The sequence below is a fragment of the Phascolarctos cinereus genome, unplaced genomic scaffold, assembly GCF_003287225.1.
Source record: "Phascolarctos cinereus isolate Bilbo 61053 unplaced genomic scaffold, phaCin_HiC Scaffold_9;HRSCAF=440, whole genome shotgun sequence".
Lineage (NCBI taxonomy): Eukaryota > Metazoa > Chordata > Mammalia > Diprotodontia > Phascolarctidae > Phascolarctos > Phascolarctos cinereus.
In genome coordinates this window covers 49,919,470-49,940,154 of record NW_027556402.1, presented here as the reverse complement: position 1 = coordinate 49,940,154, position 20,685 = coordinate 49,919,470, and the positions used below count along the sequence as shown (strand labels likewise).

General features: G+C 39.9%; 1 protein-coding gene across 2 annotated transcripts in view; it reads left to right on the top strand.

The window, feature by feature from the left end:
* Positions 1 to 15,030, top strand: part of CFI (complement factor I) — a 42,104-nt gene extending 27,074 nt beyond the window's left edge. For both annotated transcript variants that reach the window (XM_021001344.2, XM_021001345.2), the window contains 7 exons: positions 470 to 493; positions 1,621 to 1,656; positions 4,968 to 5,077; positions 6,228 to 6,331; positions 8,030 to 8,307; positions 12,187 to 12,291; positions 14,577 to 15,030. In XM_021001344.2, the coding sequence (XP_020857003.1) occupies positions 470 to 493; positions 1,621 to 1,656; positions 4,968 to 5,077; positions 6,228 to 6,331; positions 8,030 to 8,307; positions 12,187 to 12,291; positions 14,577 to 14,794 (875 nt within the window). In that variant the 3' untranslated portion in view covers positions 14,795 to 15,030. The remainder of the gene's footprint in view (positions 1 to 469; positions 494 to 1,620; positions 1,657 to 4,967; positions 5,078 to 6,227; positions 6,332 to 8,029; positions 8,308 to 12,186; positions 12,292 to 14,576) is intronic.
* Positions 15,031 to 20,685: the final 5,655 nt, after the last annotated feature.

Genomic DNA, 20,685 nt, shown 5'->3' with positions numbered 1-20,685 from the left:
TTGGTTGTCACTCCCACAAATCCAGAGGGAGATTTGCCCTTCTTGTGTGCCACCTGTGTCCCCTACCTATAGGCAGAGCTCTCATTTTTAACACTGCAAGGGAAAGCAGAGGATGCTCAGAAGCTCATACTTTTAATAATAATGATAATAAGAGCTGCTCCTTAGCATCTCCTGTAAAGAAGGGATGGGGAAAGAGGATAGAAACTATGATTAAAATAAGTTATAGATTCTCTCTGGGATTTCCCTTATCTATTACACAGCCTTCATTTTTGTAATACAGGTTAAAAGTTGGCTATAAATGTGGGGTACAACAGATTTTGTTATATTGCTAATACATAAGATACTGGAATATATAAATATGTATCTCACACACATATAATACTGGTATGGGGTCTTTTTTTTTAAACAGTTCAATTTTTTATTTTAGATTTGTCTTTGCTAGGTTGAAATGTTTGTGCTTTATTTCTAGGTTTGGGACACTCTGAAGTTCAAGGTAAATATTTCTGACTTTGAGTCCAAAAGACTTGAATTTAAATCCAGCTTCAGATATTTACTAGCGCTGTGCCCCTGGGGCAAATCACTGAACTGTCCTCTGTCTCAGTTTCCTCATCTATAAAAATGGAATAATATAAATATAATAATTTGGAATAATAAATTGGAATAATATAAATAAATATAAAATTGGAATAATATTAGCACCTACTTCCCAAGGTTGTTGTGAGGACAAAATGAGATATTATTTATAAAGCAAATTTAAAAAAAGATGAGGCACAGAGAAATTAAGATTTGCCCAGGTTCCCACAGCTAGGAAGTGTCTAACATGGGATTTTAACCAGGTCTCCTCTGAGACCTCTTGATTAGAGAGATTGTCTCGTCTGACAAACATAAGCTTCCTATTCACAGGGACTGTGCCCAGTCAGCACTGATTGAGGAAATTACCAGGAGGAACAACTCTGAAACATTAAAGTAGGGAATTAATTCCTAGTGAGGAAATTCCTCAATCAATGCTCTGATAAAAATCAGGCTTCTGGTCCAAAAAAAAAGCAAAAAAAAAAAATCCCTTGGTGAGATGAGATGATGTGTTTATATGATTCACATATCAAATATTTAGGTATGGTGGCATCTTTCAAATTTGTTCTGTGAGTTTTGGATTCACTCAAAGGGCCACATCCGAGGACAAATCAGCTTGGGATGGTAGCTTAGAAAAGGGCATTATCTCCCAACAAAGAACTCCGAGTTCCTTCTATTACCTGTTCCATCCATCTACTCTAATATGAAAACCAGGGCACGAGACTTGGTGCTTTGGACAAATCATTTAATCTCTCTGGGTCTCAGTTTCCTCATCTGTGAAATGAGTGGGTTGAATTAGGTGACCTCTAAAGTCATGATCCTCTTATCCAAAGTCATAATGTCTAGGTAATCATCTTAAACTGCACAGATTTTGCCTTCTGTAGATAGTGAAAGACTTTTTCAGTTTTGTTTCTAAGGGAATACAAGTTTGTAGGAAATTCATCACGAAGCTACAAAATGTATAGGGTATTCAACTTTAAATGATCTCATTTTCATCGTAAATATGACTAAAATGTGTAAATCAGTTTGAATCTTTCTTTTTTGTGGTAGAACAAGCTGAAATATTGACTGCTAATATGGATGAAGGTAAGTTATTTAAAACTTTCTGCTTGTTGCTTATTGGTCAAACTGTGTATATTAATGTATCTGTCATGGGCATGCACTTATTGATAACAATGAATAACTGTATTGATTTATATTGCTTTGAAACTTTGATGTGTTGGTCATTGCATTGGTATGAGTTCTCCCTCCACTGAGGCAGAATACAACCTATGCCCACCTCCTCATTGTACGCAGATCTTTCCTTTGTCCTCCCATACATGTGCTAGAGAGGTTCCATTTTCTCAAATATAAAATTAGGTGAAGTGACACAGAACAGTGGAGGGAGGACCTGGATTCTAGGTCTCCCTCTACTCTAGATAACAACAACAATAATAATGCTTTATTACATTTACATAATGCTTTAAGGTGGGGGTGGGGAACATGCAACCTTGAGGCCACATGTGGCCTTCTAGGTCCTCAGATGTGGCCCTTTGACTGAATCCAAAACTCACAGAACAAATCCCCTTAATAAAAGGATTTGTTGTGTAAAACGGACTCAGTCAAAAGGCCACACCTGAGGACCTAGAAAGCCACATGTGTGCTGCTTTAAGGTTTGATTTGATCCTCACTGCAACCGGGGGAGGTAATGGTATTATCATCCCAATTTTACAGATGAGGAAATGGAAGCAGAGGTTAAGTGACTTACCCAGGGGTCACACAGCTCCCATGTGTCTGAGGCAGGATTTGAACTGACATCTCTCGTGTCTTCCTAACTCCATGTCCAACTTTACTCACTGTGCCACCTAGTTATCAATCCAGTAACCTTGATCAAGTCAGTCCTCTTCTCTAGGCCTCAGTTTCCTAATCTATAAAATGAGGACTTTGGACTAGGTGATCTCCAAGATCCCTTCGACCTCTAAACTTCTGATTCTGTGATCTACCCTGGAGGCTTTCTTTTAACATTCCGTGCATATCAGTGTTGTATTTTCGCTGTCCGTGAGCTACCCCCCATTTTTTGATTCAGGACCTACCTGTCTCCTTTTCCTATTAGTCATTTCATTCATTAGAGGCTGCAGCATCTATAGACACCCCCTGCACCTCCCCATTTGGTTTGGGTCACTTAAAATTTTGATTTTTCCAAGACTGTGATGTTTGATTTGTTGTTTTTATTTAGTTGTTTTAGTCTTATCCAACTCCTCGTGACCCCATTTAGAATTTTGTTGGCAAAGACACTGGAGTAGTTTGCAGTTTCCTTCTCGAGCTCATTTTATAGGTGAGGAAACTGAGGCAAAAAGGGTGAAGTGACTTGCTCAGGGTCACACAGCTAGTAAGTATCTGAGGCCAGATCCGAACTTTGGTCTTCCTGACTCCAGACCTGGCACTCTATCCAACAGACCACCTAGCTGCCCCCTTGATCCATTTAAAGAAAGACAAAAATATCTGTGTACTTAACTGCTATTTCCTAAGCTTCCAGAAAAAAAAAAAGAAAACTAAAAACAGCCAAAAGTGATAATGACTGCTGGTAGTTCGATCCAAACAAGTGCTGCTTATTGGTAAGGGAGCTTTTATGCAGAGGCGGTGTAGGGTAGCAGAGAGCGCCAGGGTTGAAGCCATGAAGACCTGGGTTCGTGTCCTGCCAGGCGGCCCTGCTCAATCACAACCTCTAAGCGACTCTCTAAGACTATTTGTTGTAGAGAAAGTGCTGACCTGGGAGAGGGTATTTCCTTACCTGGGGAGTTCTTTATACTAATGCTATCACAAGCCCAATCCCTATCCCCTTTTATGTAGGCTGATTGAGAAATAAAAACAGTAGTTTTTAGTCAAAGTTTCTCTTTGTTCTAAGTTTTGCCAAATCACATATAAATTTTTGTGCAAACATAGTAAGCTATAACCCAAATGTATTTGGAAAGGTGAAGATGTTCATTCTCTTTGGAAGTCTGCTTTTTTCTGTAATACATGTATATGCCATTATGTCTCAAAATTGGGGAAAACTGGTATATTTCTAACAAGAGTCCTGATGCTGAAACAGCTAGAGTTCCTTTTTATGTGGCAACAACATAATGTAATAGACGAAAACACTTGGTCTGGTAGTCAGGAAACCTGACTTCTAATTTCAGTACTTTTGTTAGAAGTGGTATGCTCTTGGTCAAGTCCTTTTCCTTAAGAGAGCCTCAGTTTCTTCATTTGTAAAACAAAGAAATCACATTAAATGATACATAAGGTCCCAGCCAGCTGTAAGATTCTATTTTCCATAATTGCTGAATAAATTATAAATTAAATGTACCTTTCTGAATTCCAGCAGTTAGGTGGTATGGTGGGTAGAGTGAAAGGCATGGAATTAGGAAGATCTGAATTCAGCTTCAGCCTCAGACGCTTACTAGCTGTGTTAGCTTGGACAAGGCATTTAACGTCTATTTGTCTTAGTTTTCTTATCTGTAAAATGAGGATAATAATAGCACCTACCTCCCAGGGTTGTTGTGGAGATCAAATGAAATAGTAATTGTAATCACTTCACATAGTGCCAGGCACATAGGAGACACTATGTAAATGTTATCGATTATCATCATTATTGGCTTACTGTTACAGAACAATGTTTGTTTCCATCTGAATACTCGAACTAGGCTCATATCTTTACAAAAGAATGCCTCTTTCACTTTGCCATCTTTACAATTCAAAACTGAACTGCTTCTGAAAAAGACATTGGCATCAAATTCAGCTATGTGGAACAGTTTATCTTAAAACAAGAGGCATTTAGCCATAGAGCTGCCTATTATCCTTAGGCTAATAAAGTAACACCTTTAATGATTTAAAACATGAACATACTAGTAGTATTGTACAATGTACATATAGTCAACTCTCTATAGGAATCTACAAGAGGATTATGTGCGTTTAATCCCAGTCTAGATTTTTTCTGTAATCAGTACTTTTCAGGGCCATCCTCCCCTCCTATCAGTTAGTGCAGACTTACACAAACTGTGGCCTGCAGGCTGCTTCCTGACTGCTCGCAGCATGCCAAAGGATTTCCTGTACCTAGAAAAGATGTTCTCTACATTTTTTATCTGCTACCAGTCACTGGCATGCTGCATGAGGCCTATTGGCTGCAAGTTGTGCAGACCTGAGTTAGTGTGTACTTAGAAAATTAAATGTGAAGTCTCGACCAAGGAAAACGAAATCGAGAAAGTAACCTCTGTGATATTATATAATATCCTGAAAATCCAAGTGTAATTTGTGAATATAATGGCATTGCATTACCTATGATTTTGATCCCTTCCCATGGTGGGGATAAGCAAGTGATCACTACGTAGTCATTTCTAGATTCAATTTTAATAATGCTGTGATCTTTTTTTCTCTGAAAGACAGAAAATTATTCAAGTCTCTTTTACCCAAAATAAGCTGTGGTGTTCGAAACAACAGCCACACTCACATTCGAAGGAAACGAATCGTAGGAGGACAGATTGCAACTGAGGTAATTCCATTCAATTCAACAAACATTAAGCCCTTAACAGCGAAGAAAGCCCTAAGCCTAGTGCGGGGGAGCTATTCAAAAACAAAAAAGGGGGCAGCTAGGTAGCACAGTGGATAGAGTACCGGCCCTGAAGTCAGGAGGACCTGAGTTCAGTTTGGCCTCAGACCAAACACTTAACACTAGCTGTGTGACCCTAGGCAAGTCACTTAACCCCATTTACCTAAAAAAATTTAAAAAAAATAAATGCCTACAATTATCATTACTATTAAGTTTTTTTTTTTTAAAAAAGTAATTTCAAGAAGGGGGAGAGTGTTAACAGCTGGAGAATTAGAGAAAGTCTCATCTGGATTTCATGGAAGGAAGGGATCCTAAGAGGCCGAGGTGAGCAGAGAGAGCCCTGAAGACTCAGGACCACTGGCACAAAGTCATGGAGTCAGGAGATGAAATGTCATGTACAAGTTACCAGGCAGGTTAAGTGAAACAAAGAATGTGCATGATGAGAAGTAATAGAAAATAAGATGGGAAAGGTAGGTATGAGCCAGAATTGCGTGAGGGCTGTATGTGCCAAATGGAGGATTTTACATTTTATCCCACAGGCAGTAAGATGACCATTGAACGGTTTAGTCAGAGGATGACATGGTTACATCTGTATTTTAGGAACATCACTTTAGCAGCTCTATGGGATACATATTAGAGAAGAGAAAGACTGGAGACAGGGAGGACGTTTAGGGGACTTTAAAATAGCCCAGCTGAGAAATAATAAGGGACTGTAGATGCTGTATAAATTGAAAGAACCAGAGCAATTTGAGAGATTGTAGAGGAGAATTATATATGTAGTTATTATTATATTTGCACATCATTTCACATATATTACATATACAGTTATTATTACTTTACCAGGGGAATTGCCAACTGATGTCGGGTGTTGAAGGAGGAGTTAAGGGTAGCTTCTTAAAACTCTAAGGACATATTTGAATAAATTTACCATGCAGATTCTCTGCAACAGCCTAGATTGGGAAAGAAATCTGGGAAGAGCACGTACTGATAGACCTGAGGGTCTCATAAAGAAGATGCCCCTGGTAATTGGAGGGCTCGCACCACTAATTGCCCTATGTCACTACAGCTATAACTCTCCCGATGTCTTTTATAGGGGGAATTCCCATGGCAGGTGACAATTAAAGAAGGGAGTAAAATCCACTGTGGAGGAATTTATATTGGTGGCTGCTGGATCCTGACGGCTGCACATTGTGTCAGGTAAAAATGTCTTTGATACCATTCTTTTCATGGAGCAATGAAAGTAGGTTAAAAAGGTAATGGTGGAAGAGGCGTATATGTGCAATTGGAAAAACAGTCATTGTGAAATCAAGAATTCATCACCTTCTCATGATTAGTAGCTATATCTAGTGTCCCAGACAAACTCTGGAGCAGGGGTTCTTAACCTGGAACCCATGAACTTTAAAAAATATATGTATTTTGATCATTGTATTTCAGTATAATCTGTTTCTTTTGTAAACCTGTGGATTTTATGTATTTAAAAACATTATTCTGGGGCAGCTAGATGGCGCAATGGATAGAGCACTGGGCCTGGAGTCAGGAGGACCTGAGTTCAAATTTGGCCTCAGACCAAACACTTAACGCTAGCTGTGTGACCCTGGACAAGTCACTTAACCCCAGTTGCCTTACTGAAAAACAAAACAAACAAACAAACAAAAAAAAAGAAAGAAAAAAAAAGAAAAACATTATTCTGAGGAAGGACCCATAGGTTTCACCAGACTCACAAATGACCCTCATCTCCAGACTCTTTTCATTGCTTGTAATCATAAGTGTTTAACAACTGTATCTCAGAAAAGAAGTGCCTGCAACACACTTTTAAAATTTAATTTTAAGTTTAATTTAATTTTTAACATTTTCTCCATCACTTTCTTAAATCTAGAACAACCAACAAAATAATAAATCAAGCCTTGATTTGTAGCATTTGCCTATTTGTGAGGCATAAAATGGCCATCATGAAAGTTTAACAATCTGCTCTCCCGAGCTAGTTCAAGTAGACTTCAGCACACCCTTGCCTATAATGGTTCTGCCTCCTGGCTTTCACGGCTTCTTTGAAGACTCAGATCAATCCCACCTTCTATTCCTTTCCCAGTTTCCCTCAATACTAGCAGTGCCTTCCATGGGAGACAATCTTCAATCTAATCTGTATTTAGCTTCTATGTACCTAGACAGTTACTTGTTGCGTCCCCCGTTAGACTGTGAGCTCCTCAAGGGCAGGAACTGTGTTCTGCCTTTCTTTGTACCCCCAGCACCTGGCACACAGTTGGCACCTAATAAATGTTTGTTGGCTTAACCAAATTGCCAAAGATAGCCATGACACAGAAAAAGGTTAAAAACTCGTAGGGAGTCTACAGACTACACCCCTGGCAAGGTCAGAGTGAAGACTTTAGGAACTTAACTTCCATGTTGCTTCATTTCTCTCATTTTTAAGATTGTTGGCACTTTGTAAGCCTTAAAGCACTCTCTCTCTCCCTCTTCTGTCTGCTTGTCTCTCTCTCTCTCTCTTTCTCTCTCTCTCTTCCCCCCCCACATATGTATACATGTATATACACATATATACATACCATGTATGTATATGTGTGGGCTATTACAATTATCATTATGAGGCTGTGAAGAGACAATATGCAGTACATAATTTGTGCTCTTATACCAGTCAATAAAAGTCAGTCATGTCTCCCTCTAACCTCTTATTCCCTCTCTCCCCAACTTGAGAAAGCCAGGGAAAGCCAGTCTTTTAAAGCTGTATTCCACATAATGACAGCCATGGTCTCAGAGCTAATGAAGAGATAGGACATTTGGGAAATATGGAAAAAAAATCCTTTTTAAAAAAGGCAAAGGTAAGGGTACCCAGTACTACATGTTTTGTATATCCTAGTAAATATTTTCCATTTTATCTTGTAGAAAAAATGTAGTACATCGGTATCAGATATGGACAGGATTACTAGACTGGATAAAACTTAACCATGGAGTTGGAGTCCACAGGGTAAAACGAGTGATAATCCATGAAAACTACAGTGGAACCACCTATCAAAACGACATTGCTTTGATAGAAATGCAAAAACACCAAACCAAGGCCACGTGTGAGCTGATAAATACTGTCCCTGCATGTGTCCCCTGGTCCAACTATCTCTTCAGCTCTGGTGATAAGTGCTTTGTTTCTGGCATAGGACGAAATGAAGGTATTTCTTATGCTATTTATTAAACAACATATGAGTAGCTGACATCTATGCAGAAAATAAATTTTATATAGTAGACAACTTAATTCATCAAGGAGGAAAAATGCTATCAGAATACTAAAAGTTGTTCAGCTTTTCAGTTGTCTACATCTCTTCAGTGCTGAAAGGCATGTTATAGGGTAATTCTAACAATGAGATATAAAGTTATCATGGACTGTTGGAGGTATTGGACAAACATGGGGAAAAGTTTTTAAAATACTCAAACATATATATATAATATATATATATATATCAATTGCATATTTATTAAATACCTATTATATTCTAAGCACTATGTTAGGCAGTGGGGATATAAGTATATAAAGAATAAAATAATCCCTGTGGGGCAGCTAGGTGGCACAGTGGATAGAGCACCGGCCCTGGATTCAGGAGGACCTGAGTTCAAATCTGCCCTCAGATACATAACACTTAACTAGCTGTGTGACCCTGGCAAGTCACTTAAGCCCATTGCCTAGTCCAAAAAAAAAAATCCCTCTGTACTGGAAGCTTACATTCTGATGAGGGAGACAAGTCTACATATGAATAAATGCATCCTAATCATAAAGTAGATAAATGCAAATGTATACAAGGTAGTTTGGAAAGAAGGGCCCTAGTGGTTGGTGGGTCAAGAAAGGCATCATTCAGAAGAAAGAGGCATTCTGTGAAGCAGAGAGTCTGTCGTTTTTATCCAAGTTCAGACACACACACACACACACACACACACACACACACACACACAGATGTAAAAGTGCAGAGAGGAGACAAGAAGAAATGCATTCCTTAAAACTTTTTAAATATTTCCAGAGTCCGTGGTCCTCTCTTCAGGCTTGCTGTCCCAGAGCAGTGCTAGCCACATCTCCTCTTCAGGGTTCTAGAAGTACCCTGAGGGTTTGAGGCTCTGTTCCCATTCAGTTCTCCTCACTGTTAGCCAGCAGTGACTAGCAAATCTGTTTTCATTTAACTAGGGTATATAGATTAGCTCTTATAAAGAGATGTTTATTTTGAAAATAATAAGGAAATGGAGGGAAAGGGGAATGGAATAAGCATTTCTACAGCACCTACATAGTGCCAGGCACTATGCCAAGCACTTTTAAAAAACAAATATTATTTCATTTTATTTTCACAACAACCACGGGATGTTATTATCTCCACTCGGGGATATTATTAGGATGCTATTAAATGCTGTTATTATCCCCATTTTACAATTGAAGAAGCTGAGGCAGACAGAGGTTACTTAACTTGCCCAAGGCACACAACTAGTAAATGTCTGAGGCCAGATTTGAACTCAGGTCTTCCTAACCTAGGCCCAGAGCCCTACCCACTGCATCACCAACAAGAACGAAAGTACAAGCATTTCCCCTCAGCCATCTCCACGGTAAGAGCAGGCTCAGACATAACAGCTTCTACATAGCATTGGTCCCATCAAGTTCACCTCCAGATTTGGCATCACTGCCAGATGAGTATATCTCAGCTGCCAATAAGTTGGGTCCCAAGGTCTCTCTTCAGTCCTCCATTGATGCCGGGCCAACTGCAAAGCCCTACATAATCTTCACTCCCGAAGTCTTAAATTCCCAGATGGTTCCCTTTTATGACTTTTCTAAACTCAAAAGGTTGTAGCCTCCATCTCCCTTCACCCAAAAGAAAAGCATAAATTCTGAGCCAAAAAACCAGGGATCCTGTTCACAGGGCAGCGAGATGGCCTCTGGTGGGGAGAAGGCCTACAGCCTCCCCCTTCATAGAATCATCTCTCACCAGAGCAATCAGAGGAAGTCAAGAGAGGAACAGAGTCAGACACAGAGAGGGCTGAGGCAACTAATGACTTTTAAATGCGCTACCTGGTCTGGTTGGCAACCGCAACCAGTCAAAGAAGGGGCTATTCAGAAGGCAGTTAGCAGACCAGAAGCTATGACAGAATATCTCTACATGCTACAGCGTCTTTCCATCATATGTCATCACAGATCTCTCGGAAGCAGGCTCCCCAGCCTCTTCCACGTGAGGAACTGCGTCAGGGGAACTCTACTATTACGTGTAGTCCCCTGTTACAGTGTACAGAAGGAACTGCTGAGGAAGACCTCTGATTCACACCATTTCCCAATTTGAAGAATTAGATTCATTAGATTTACTTATCCTTTTCATTTGTCCTGAATACTTTACCTGAAAATCTTCCCTACCGTTCAGTGTGGACCCCATGAGATTGTAAACTCCTTGAAGTTTTTTGGCCTTCTTATACCATAACTTAGCGTACAACCAAACGTTTGTTGAATTGAATTGTTGAATTTTCTCTGTCTCTTTAAATTCCCTTCAACCTTCTTTTGTAACAGAAATCCTAAGTATACCCAGCTACTTCTACTGCTGTGGTACTACATAGTCTTTAAAAAGAGCAGACCAGCTTGGCCTTTTCAGTTATCACGTTGGCTTTTTTCAATCAGTCAGTCAGTCAACAAGCATTTATTAAGTACCTACTGTAGACCAGTCATTATAGTACGAACGGGAATAAGGACAAAGTGAAATTAGTTTTTGCCCTTGAGGAACCTTACATTGGCAATGAACCGTACCTGGGCTGTATTTCCATGAAGCAAAGGTGCTTCCAAGGGGGCTTCAGTTCCAATTCTGAAACTTGAAAGAAAAGACTAAAAATGTAAGCATCTCCTTTGCATACTCTGTCACAGAAATACAATGGTATATATGTACTGATACATTCCCATTGGTTCTCATTATAATTCTTCAATCTAAAAAAAAATCCCTTTTTATCCTGACACTTTGCAGGAAATACAAAGAATTACTGAATGAAGTAATAAGCCAGCAGGCATTAATTAAGTTTTTACTGCATTCCCCCAGCACTGTGCTAGTGCTAGGGATACAAAGACAAAAAGTACCACATTCCTCATCCTCAAGGAACTGATATTCTAATGATAATAATAAAGCAGCACACATGATAGGGAGCAGCGAGGTAGTGCAGAGGATAGAATGCCTAGTCTGGAGTCAGGAAGAGTCATCTTTCCAAGTTCAGATGTGGCCTCAGATCCTAGCTGTGTGACCCCGGGCAAGTCATTTAACCCTGTTTGCCTCAGTTTCCTCACCTGTAAAATGAGCTGGAGAAGGAAATAGCAAACCACTCCAGTGTCTCTGCCAAGAAAACCCTAAATGGGGTCATGAAGAAGAGTCGGACACCACCTTAATACCATGGTGTGATCACTTGATGCTATGAAAACCAGGGCCCACAGTACTTCCTTAAATTTCATTCCTCAGGTTAGAGTGAAAATAGAGAAAACCTGTTGGAGTGTATGGCTAAAATTGGCTAACAGGATATCATGAGACTTCAAGATCATTATTTTAAAAATAAATGTGACAGGAGCTAGGCTGTGCAGTGGATAGAGCACCAGCCTTGGAGTCAGGAGGACCTGAATTCAAATCCGTTCTGAGACCGGACACTTGACACTTACTAGCTATGTGACCCTGGGCAAGTCACTTACCCAAATTGCCTCACCAAAAATTAATAAATAAATAATAAATGTGACATCAGAAAGGAAGCTGGCCTCAGCTAAAGACCTGGGTTGAAGGCCTTTTTCCAGCCCACACGGGTTAGGTGTGTGTGTGATCCTGAGCAAGCTGTTTAACTTCTTATTGCTTGAGGCAACTCAGTAAGACATTAAGTTTCAGAGAAGGTGCCGACCTGCTTCAGTGGAGGGAGTTCCCTATCCCAGTGAAATCCAAGGCCCAGTCCCAGACCCTATACTTCATAGCCACATATTTATAATCTTTTGTGTTCTGTTAAGTTGGGAGAGTTTGTATTTCTTTACGTTTGTCAACTGTCCACAAAACACTCATTTCTTTTTTTTTTAGAGGCAAAAAATATTTTTAAGCTCAAATGGGGTGAAGTCCAGCTGATAGGCAACTGTTCTAAATATTACTCAGATCGCTTTTTTGAGAAGGAAATGATATGTGCAGGTAAGCACTGAATGGCTTCTTGGTTATATTTCTCTGCATATGTATCTACTTACCTTGAGTAAGTACACCATCCAATCTAGTCTAATAAACATTTATTAAGCACCTACTGTGCACCAGGCTCTGAAGATACAATTCACAAAATGGATAATTTTGATTACCTTAAAAATTGAAAAGTTTTTGCACGAACAAAGCCAATGCATCCAAGATTAGGAGGGAAGCAGAAAACTGGGAAAGAATTTTTACAACCAGTATCTCTGATAAAGGCCTCATTTCTAAAATATATAGAGAACTGAGTCAAATTTATAAGAATAAAAGTCATTTCCCAACTGATAAATGGTCAAAGGATATGAATAGGCAGTTTTCAGAGGAAGAAACTAAAGCTATCTTTAGTCATGTGAAAAAATGTTCCAAATCACTACTAATTAGAGATAGGTAATCAAAATGATTCTGAGGTACCACATCACATGACAAAACAGAAAAATGATAAATGTTGGAGAAGATGTGAGAAAATTGGAACACTAATGCATTGTTGGTGGAGTTGTGAAATGATCCAACCATTTTGGAGAGCAATTTGGAACTATGCCCAAAGGGCTATGAAATTGTGCATACCCTTTGACCTAGTAATACCACTTCTAGATCTATATCCCAAAGAAATCATAAAAACAGGAAAAGGACATGTATAAAAATATTTCTAGCAGCTCTTTTTGTGGTGGCAAAGAATTGGAAATTGAGGGGATGCCCATCCATTGGGGAATGGCTGAACAAGTTGTGGTATATGAATGTAATGGAATATTATTGTGCTATAAGAAATGATGAGCAAGCAGACTTCAAAAAAAAAACCTGGAAAGACTTGTATGAACTGATGCAGAGTGAAAAGAGCAGAACCAGGAAAACATTGTACACAGTTAACAGCCACACTGTGTGATGACTGACTTTGATAGACTTGGCTCTTCACAGCAATGCAAGGATCTAAGACAACTCCAGAAGACTCACGATGGAAACTGCCATCCACATCCAGAGAAAGAACCTAGGAGTCTGAATGCAGACGGAAGCAGGCTCTTTGCTCTCCTTTTCCTTTGTTGTTTTATTACCTCATGTTCGTGGTTCCTCCCATTAGTTCTAATTATTCTTTACATCACGACTAAAGGGCAAATATGCTTAATACGAATGTATAAGTAGAGCCTGTATCAGATTGCATGCTGTCTTGTGGGCGGGGGCAGAAGAGTGGAAGGAGAAGAAAATTTAAAACTCAAAATTGCATGGAAGTGAATGTTGAAAACTAAAAATAAATTATCAAGGGAAAAAAACCAAAAAAAATTGCAAATATGGTCACATGGACAACAAATTCTCAATGTTCTATGGTAAACCAGGGGTACTACCATCTTAGTTTTTAGACTATAGCTTAGTAAAAGTGTTGGTTGTTTTATTTAAACATTTATTAAACATATGTGAAAAGCAGGTAGGTGGTATAGTGGATAGAGTCCCAGGCTCAGAGTCAAGAAGACCTGAGTTGAAATACTGGGTTTTACTAGTTGTGTGACCCTAGGCAAGCCACTTAATCTCTGTCAGCCTCAGTTTCCTCATTTGTAAAATGGGATTATATTATAATAGCGCCTGTATCAAAGACTTTTGTGAGCATCAAATGAGATAATACATACAAAGTGCTTTACAAACCTCAAAGCACTATATAAATGCTACCTCCTGTTATTAGTACCCATAAGTCACTCTACTAGGTGCTAGTGAGCCATGGGGATGAGGAAGAAGAGGATATTGGCTACTTCTTAGATCTGGGAGCAAAAGAGAAAGAAGGAAGTATCTCCTTACCCAGAGAATCCCTTTATCCAGAGGGAGAAGCACCATGTTGGTGGAGAGAGTGCTGGATTTAGTGGCAGAAAACTAAGTTGCACCGTAGCTACAAAGCTTCCTAGATGCACAACCAACATTTATTCACTTTGTGACCATGGGCAAGTCACTTCATCTTTCTGAGCCTTGTGCTCTTTTCATCTGTGAAATGGAGATGATAATACTCATGCTACATCCTATATGGGCTTGTTGACAGAAAGCTCTTGGTAATCCTTAAAATGCTTCAAATTCAGAAATATGGACTACAATATTATAGTCCCAGATGGACGATGAAAGCAAAAGGCCAATACCTTCCATCACAACTAGGCAGGGTAAGAAGGTGTAAATCCCAGTGGATTGTGAAGAGTGGGAGATGAGGTCATAATTTTCAAATGAGAATAAAACAGGTACATTCATTTTTTCTTTTTCTTTTTTCTGCTCAGGAACAGATGATGGTTCTACAGATGCCTGTAAAGGAGATTCTGGAGGGCCTTTGGTCTGTATGAATTCCAACAATGTGTCTTATGTTTGGGGCATTGTGAGCTGGGGCGACAATTGTGGAAAACCTGAATTCCCTGGTGTTTACACCAAAGTGTCCAACTATTTCGACTGGATTAGTTATCATGTGGGAAGGTCTTTTATTTCTCAGTACAATGTATGACGGTATGACTTCCTTGTCTTTTCTATTATAGTCAGAATTCCCACTTTAACCTAAATAAGACAATATGTAATTACTAACTTTTAAAGATTAAAAAAAAACACTTTCAAAAACCACAAAAAATTTTCAAAACTATGTTTTGTAGTTATTTTTTCTGTTCTTTATGAGATTTGTGCCTGAGTAAATGCTGTACTTAAATTCACTGAAACGTTCTCAAAATAAACACTTTTGACAAGCAAGCATGGCAGCAATGTAAAGCCTTACCCTTGGGTTCAAAAAAAATCAGTTTCATATATACAGGGTTGGAGGAAGCCAACTGGCTAGAGAATCATTTGTGGGGAAGAGATCTGGGGGTCTTAGTGGACTGCAAACTCAATATCAGCATTGTCATTCAGCAGCCAAAAAACCTAATTCAATCTTGGGCTGTTTTAAGAGAATCATAGCTTACGGGAATAAGGATTGTACTTATATACTCTGCACTCTGTCCTGACCAGAGGCGCACATATCTCTGGAGGACTGAGGTCAGTTCTGAGTGCCACAGAGTCCTTAAGAAAATCACCGGACAGGGGCAGCTAGGTGGCGCAGTGGATAGAGTACTGGCCCCGAAGTCAGGACGATCTGAGTTCAAATGTGACTTCAGACCAAATGCTTAACACTTACTAGCCGTGATCCTGGGCAAGTCACTTAATCCCAATTGCCTAAAAAAAGGAAAAAGAAGAAAAAGTAAGAAAATCACAGGACAAAGAAACCAAGATAGTGAAGGGCCTTGAATTCATATCATATGAAGAATGGTTTAAAGAACTCAGATGTTTAACCTGGGGAACAGAAGATTCAAGAAGGACCTAAGACAGCTAGGGAGCATGATACAGATGATGAGCCGGGAAGGGGAATGAGGATTGTAAAACACCAAACTCTGGATTCACCTTGGAGTCACATGGGTTCAACATGCTCTATGTGGATGCTATGCAAACATCTTTTGACCTCAGCTTCCATCCCAGCTCAGTTAGGAACCTTCAAGTTCATCTAAATTCACACATAGAGAACTAAAGGATATGACGGGCCTGCAAATTGACTCAAGAAACCACAAACCTCTGCTGGTTCTATTGAACCTCTATGACCTAAACATATACTAGTTGACTTAAGCTTTTCTGTTAGGCTTAGGCTGGAAGAAACTGTCCCACCTAGCCCTTACCCCCAGCTTAGTGAGGTGCTGGTAAATGTTTAACAAATGGCTTTTTAAGAATAAGGGTAAAAAAAAGCACTTTTTTTCCTAAGTCACTCTTTTAAAAGTTTTATCTGAATGATTAACATTGTATCCATCACTTTCTTAAATCTCAATAATCAACAAAACAACAAACCAAGTCCTGATTTGTAGCGTTTGCCTATTTCCAAGGCATAAAATGCTCACACTGAAAATTTAACAATCAGATCTAGCAAGACAGATCTGACTCCAGAGTACCTTCTATTGAAATAGGGCAGGCATAAGCCACTGCAGCCACCTCCCATCCCCCCATCTTGTTCCCCCCCCCCCAATCTTACTATCCATAGTCACTCTGAAGCATGAGTGAGGTATACTGGCATACCTTGGTGGATCATTCTTATTGATCCTTACCCTGATGGGGTAGGGAAGGACCAATGGAAATGCTTCCTTGGGTCATGCTGGTGCACCAGGGGACATATTCTAAGCAGGCTTTTGATAACAGGCAGGGCAATATCAGAATAGATGAATCATGCTATTAATCTGGGGACAGATGTAATGACATCCATGCCTACCTAGCCATAAGGGAGTCAGTGAATTCCTTTCCAAGATGATACAGGAGTTAGGGAAGATAGAAAGCAGGATTTTAATTGGGACTTAAAGGAAGCCAGTAGGTGGAGATGAGAAGGGAGGCTCCCCAGGCCAAATGCCCAGCACTGAGATACGGAGTGTCTCGTTCATGGAATAGCCAGGCGGCTATTGTCACTGGATCAAAGAGTATGTGTCATGGAGTAAGGTGTAAGAAGACTGGAATGGTAGAAGGGGCTTTGAATGACAGAGCATTTTATATTTGATCCCAGAGGCAATAGGTAACACTGAAGATTATTGAGTATGAGGGTAACATGGCTGGACCTGAGCTTTGGGAAAATCATTTCAGTGGCTCAGTGGAGGATGGGCTGGAGTGGAGATTTGAGGCAGGCTACTGCAGTACTCCAGGTGTGAGGTAATGAGAGTCTGCACCAGGGCGGTGATAGTGTCTGAGGAGAGAAGGTGGCATAGTGGAGAGATGGTACAGAGGCGAAATTGACAGTCTTTGGCAACAGCTTGGATATGGTGGGAAAGTGAGAGATAGTGGGCAGTCAAGGATGACTCCTAGCTTGGAGCCTGAGGGATGGGAAGATGGTGATGTCCCCTACAGTAATGGGGAAGATGGGAGGTGGGGGAGTGGGGAGGGTTTGGGGGAAAGATGATCAGTTCTGTTTCACACATGTTTAGTTTAATATGTTTATTGGACATCCATGTCTGAAAGACAATTGGATACGTGAGACTGGAGGTCAGTAGAGGTGTCGGGACAGGTTAATGTAGAGAGAGACGGTAATTAAATCAATAGGAGTTGATGAGATCACTAAGAGAAGTAACATTGAGAGAGAAGAGGGTCAAGGACAGAAGGGACACCTATGGTTAGAGGGCATGATCCGGATGAGGATCCAGCAAAAGACACAGAAGGAGCAGTCAGATAGAGAGGAAGAGAATCTCAAGAGAGTGGTGTCCCAAAAACAGAGGAAGAAAATGTTTAAGAGAAGAAGGTTGAAGTCTCTTTTAGCTCTGTCTTTCTTAGTCTGATGAGCAGTCTTCTTGGAGAGAAGGGAAAGCTAAACATGGATGGAGTATTTTTCTGTCATATTGTGATGCCATCTACTCTGAGGAGTGGAGCTATCCTTTATTTATTCTTTTTGTCCCTGACAGTTTTGTTTTGTTTAATCCCTTTGCATTCTTTCCAAGCTTCAGCCACTCTTACTCTTTCCTAAATGATGTGCCCTCACTTCCGTGTCCTTTTAAAATTGGTCCTGAACAAAGCAAGTGCCCCCAGACTGGGGAATAGCTAAACAACTGGTTGATGAATGTAATGAAACGTTTCTGGACTTCAAGAAATAATGAAAAGGAGGAATTCAGACAGTCATGGAAAGGATTGTATAAACCTCTGCAGAGAGATCTTAGCCTGTCAGGCTTGTCTGAGCAGAATCTAGAATACATGTAAGTTCGCCAGATAGACGACAAGGACCTTGTATTGTCCTGAATCCTATGGCTCTGGTTCTTTTTATATCCTTGGACCCAGGATACAGGCATGGGATTGAGGTTCTGGAGAAATGGGTTAGTCTGTTAGGGCTTCAATCGGGTGGTACATCTTTACATCTCCATATGCTAAGCAAGGAGAAATAATACCAATCACCACAAAGAAACTATTCGTTGGAAGTATAAAATTATTTTATCTCTTTGGCATTATAGTCATTTAGGCCAATTCCCTTTCAAGTCCAGTACACAGGATGAATAATGATAAGAGAGCATCAGTATCCATGAACTTCTTTAAAGGATGTGATGAATACCATATTAAGTTCTTAGGAGGAACATATGAAAGAGACCATATGAAAGCAGATAATAATCAGCTGTGTGCTGAATTTCTCAAGTGCTTCTGATGTCATGGTCCTTCATAATGAGCTATATTGTATCCTTATCACTAAAGTTTTAAATGTAAAATATCTCCAGTGTTATTTTCCTTTATCAGAAATTTGTAATAAATAGTGCCATAAAAACCCCACATTTTAATAAGGAATGGTTAAATTTGGGGGAAAATTTTATATAGAAAGTAGATAGTTAAAGCTTTTTTTTTTTAAAGGCAATTGGGGTTAAGTGAGTTGCCCAGGGTCACACAGTTAATGTCAAGTGTTTGGTCTGAGGTCACATTTGAACTCAGGTCCTCCTGACTTCAGGGCCAGTTCTCTATCCACTGCGCCACCTAGCTGCCCCCCAAGATAAAGCTTTTAATATACATTTTTTAAAGAGCTTCTATTGTAATGGGAGAAGAACACAGTGAAAGAGGTGGTACATCCCAGGAGCAGAGTCCAAGGTTCTGAGGTAGAGGAGATGAGTATGATGCTGGGAGAAGTAAACAAAACCAAGAGAAAACAATGATCATAATCAAGGAAACAAAAGAACACTAAAATGATGCCCAGTGCTGAGGGACTATATTGACTTGTTGCTGGTCCTGAAGAAAAGATATGAAATCACCTCCCATGTTGTAACAGAGATGGAAAGTGGTGGATATAGAATATTTCATATAATACCTACTTGAGCCACTATGTGAGTTAGTCTTATTTAACTGTTTTGGTTTGTTAAGATGCATTTATGACATCCAATGATGACTGACATTAAAAGCAAAAGGAATAAATAAGTACTTAAAAAAAATTGGTTTCCAGTATAGTGCACCCTGTTCAGCCTCATCAATTACTTCAGTTTCCCCCTTTCTCTTTCATCTACATAATTTGATATTGTGTCATGAAAATTTAATTCTTGAAAGCTTTCCTTACCTCTGGAACCACATTCCCTTAAACCAGCACACATAATAGGGTGTGATTTATTGACTGAGGCTAGAAAGGGCAGCTAGGTGGTCAGAGGATAGAGCCCTGGGCTTGGAGTCAGGAAGACTCATCTTCCTGAGTTCAAATCCGGCCTCAGACACTTATTAGCTGTGTGACCCTGGGCAAGTTACTTAACCCTGTCTGTCTCACTTCCTTATCTATAAAATGAGCTGGAGAAAGAATTGGAAAACCACTCTAGTATCTTTGCCAGGAAAACCCCAAATGGGTCACAGAGAGTTGGACGTGACTGAAATTACGCAAGAACAATCTATCTTGTCTCTAAATCGAGGCAAAATTGCCTAGTGGTTAAAGCATTGGGCTCAGAGTCAGGAAAACCTGGCTCTGAACCCTACCTTGGACACTACCTATGACCCCAAGCAAATCATTTAACCTCTCCGGACTTCAGTTTCCTCACATGTAAGATGAGAGGTTGAACTCAATGACCTGAAAGGTCCTTTTCAGCCCTAAATGTATGATCCTATGAACACAGGCTGCACATAAAATGTCTAAGAGCACAACAACCTTTCTGACGTTCTTCTCACTGATCAAGAATTTTTAAATGACATGGTCACTTTCTCCCAAGGTTCCTGTCATTTCTAATTTTTTAAAACACAATCATAAAACATGTATTAATGGAAGATAATTTATTATTAATCATACCATAATAATTCAACACGTAACAATATAATGACATAAAACATACCATAACAATACAATATAACAAAATACAACATAACATCATAACAGCAGTCTACCCATTCACTTGGTTCATTTTCACCCACCAATGCACCCAGTATGCACTGTGGAGAGTGGACATAACTAATCTTCCCTAGCAGGGAGGCATCCAAGTAGAGAAAGTCAAGTACCTGGGGCAACTCACAACTCTGTCCTGCAGGTCTTGAAGTCCGTGGCCTCCTCAAGAAACAGTCTGAAGCACTCCTCAGCACCAAGGCAATGTTACAATCTTTCAGTGAAAAGAAATTCCCTTATTAAGCTTGGAGTCTGAAAAGCTGTTAAGGTTTATCATCCAGCCTATCAAGGTTTCCCTCTTTTTGAGCCATGGAGGGCAGTGGTCATTTCTATTTCACCAAACAGTTTCTCTGGGACACTCCACAGGACTGTATCTCCTAAATAAAGGGATGATAAGGAAATGTGACTCTTCTGGGGCTTTTCTGGAAGTGCCCATACCTTGCTCCACCCCTTTTGTCAGGTGAGTCATCCCCAGAGAAGGCCCTGGAGGTGTCACAGCAGCTCCTGTTCCAAGAACTGCCCACTAGCCT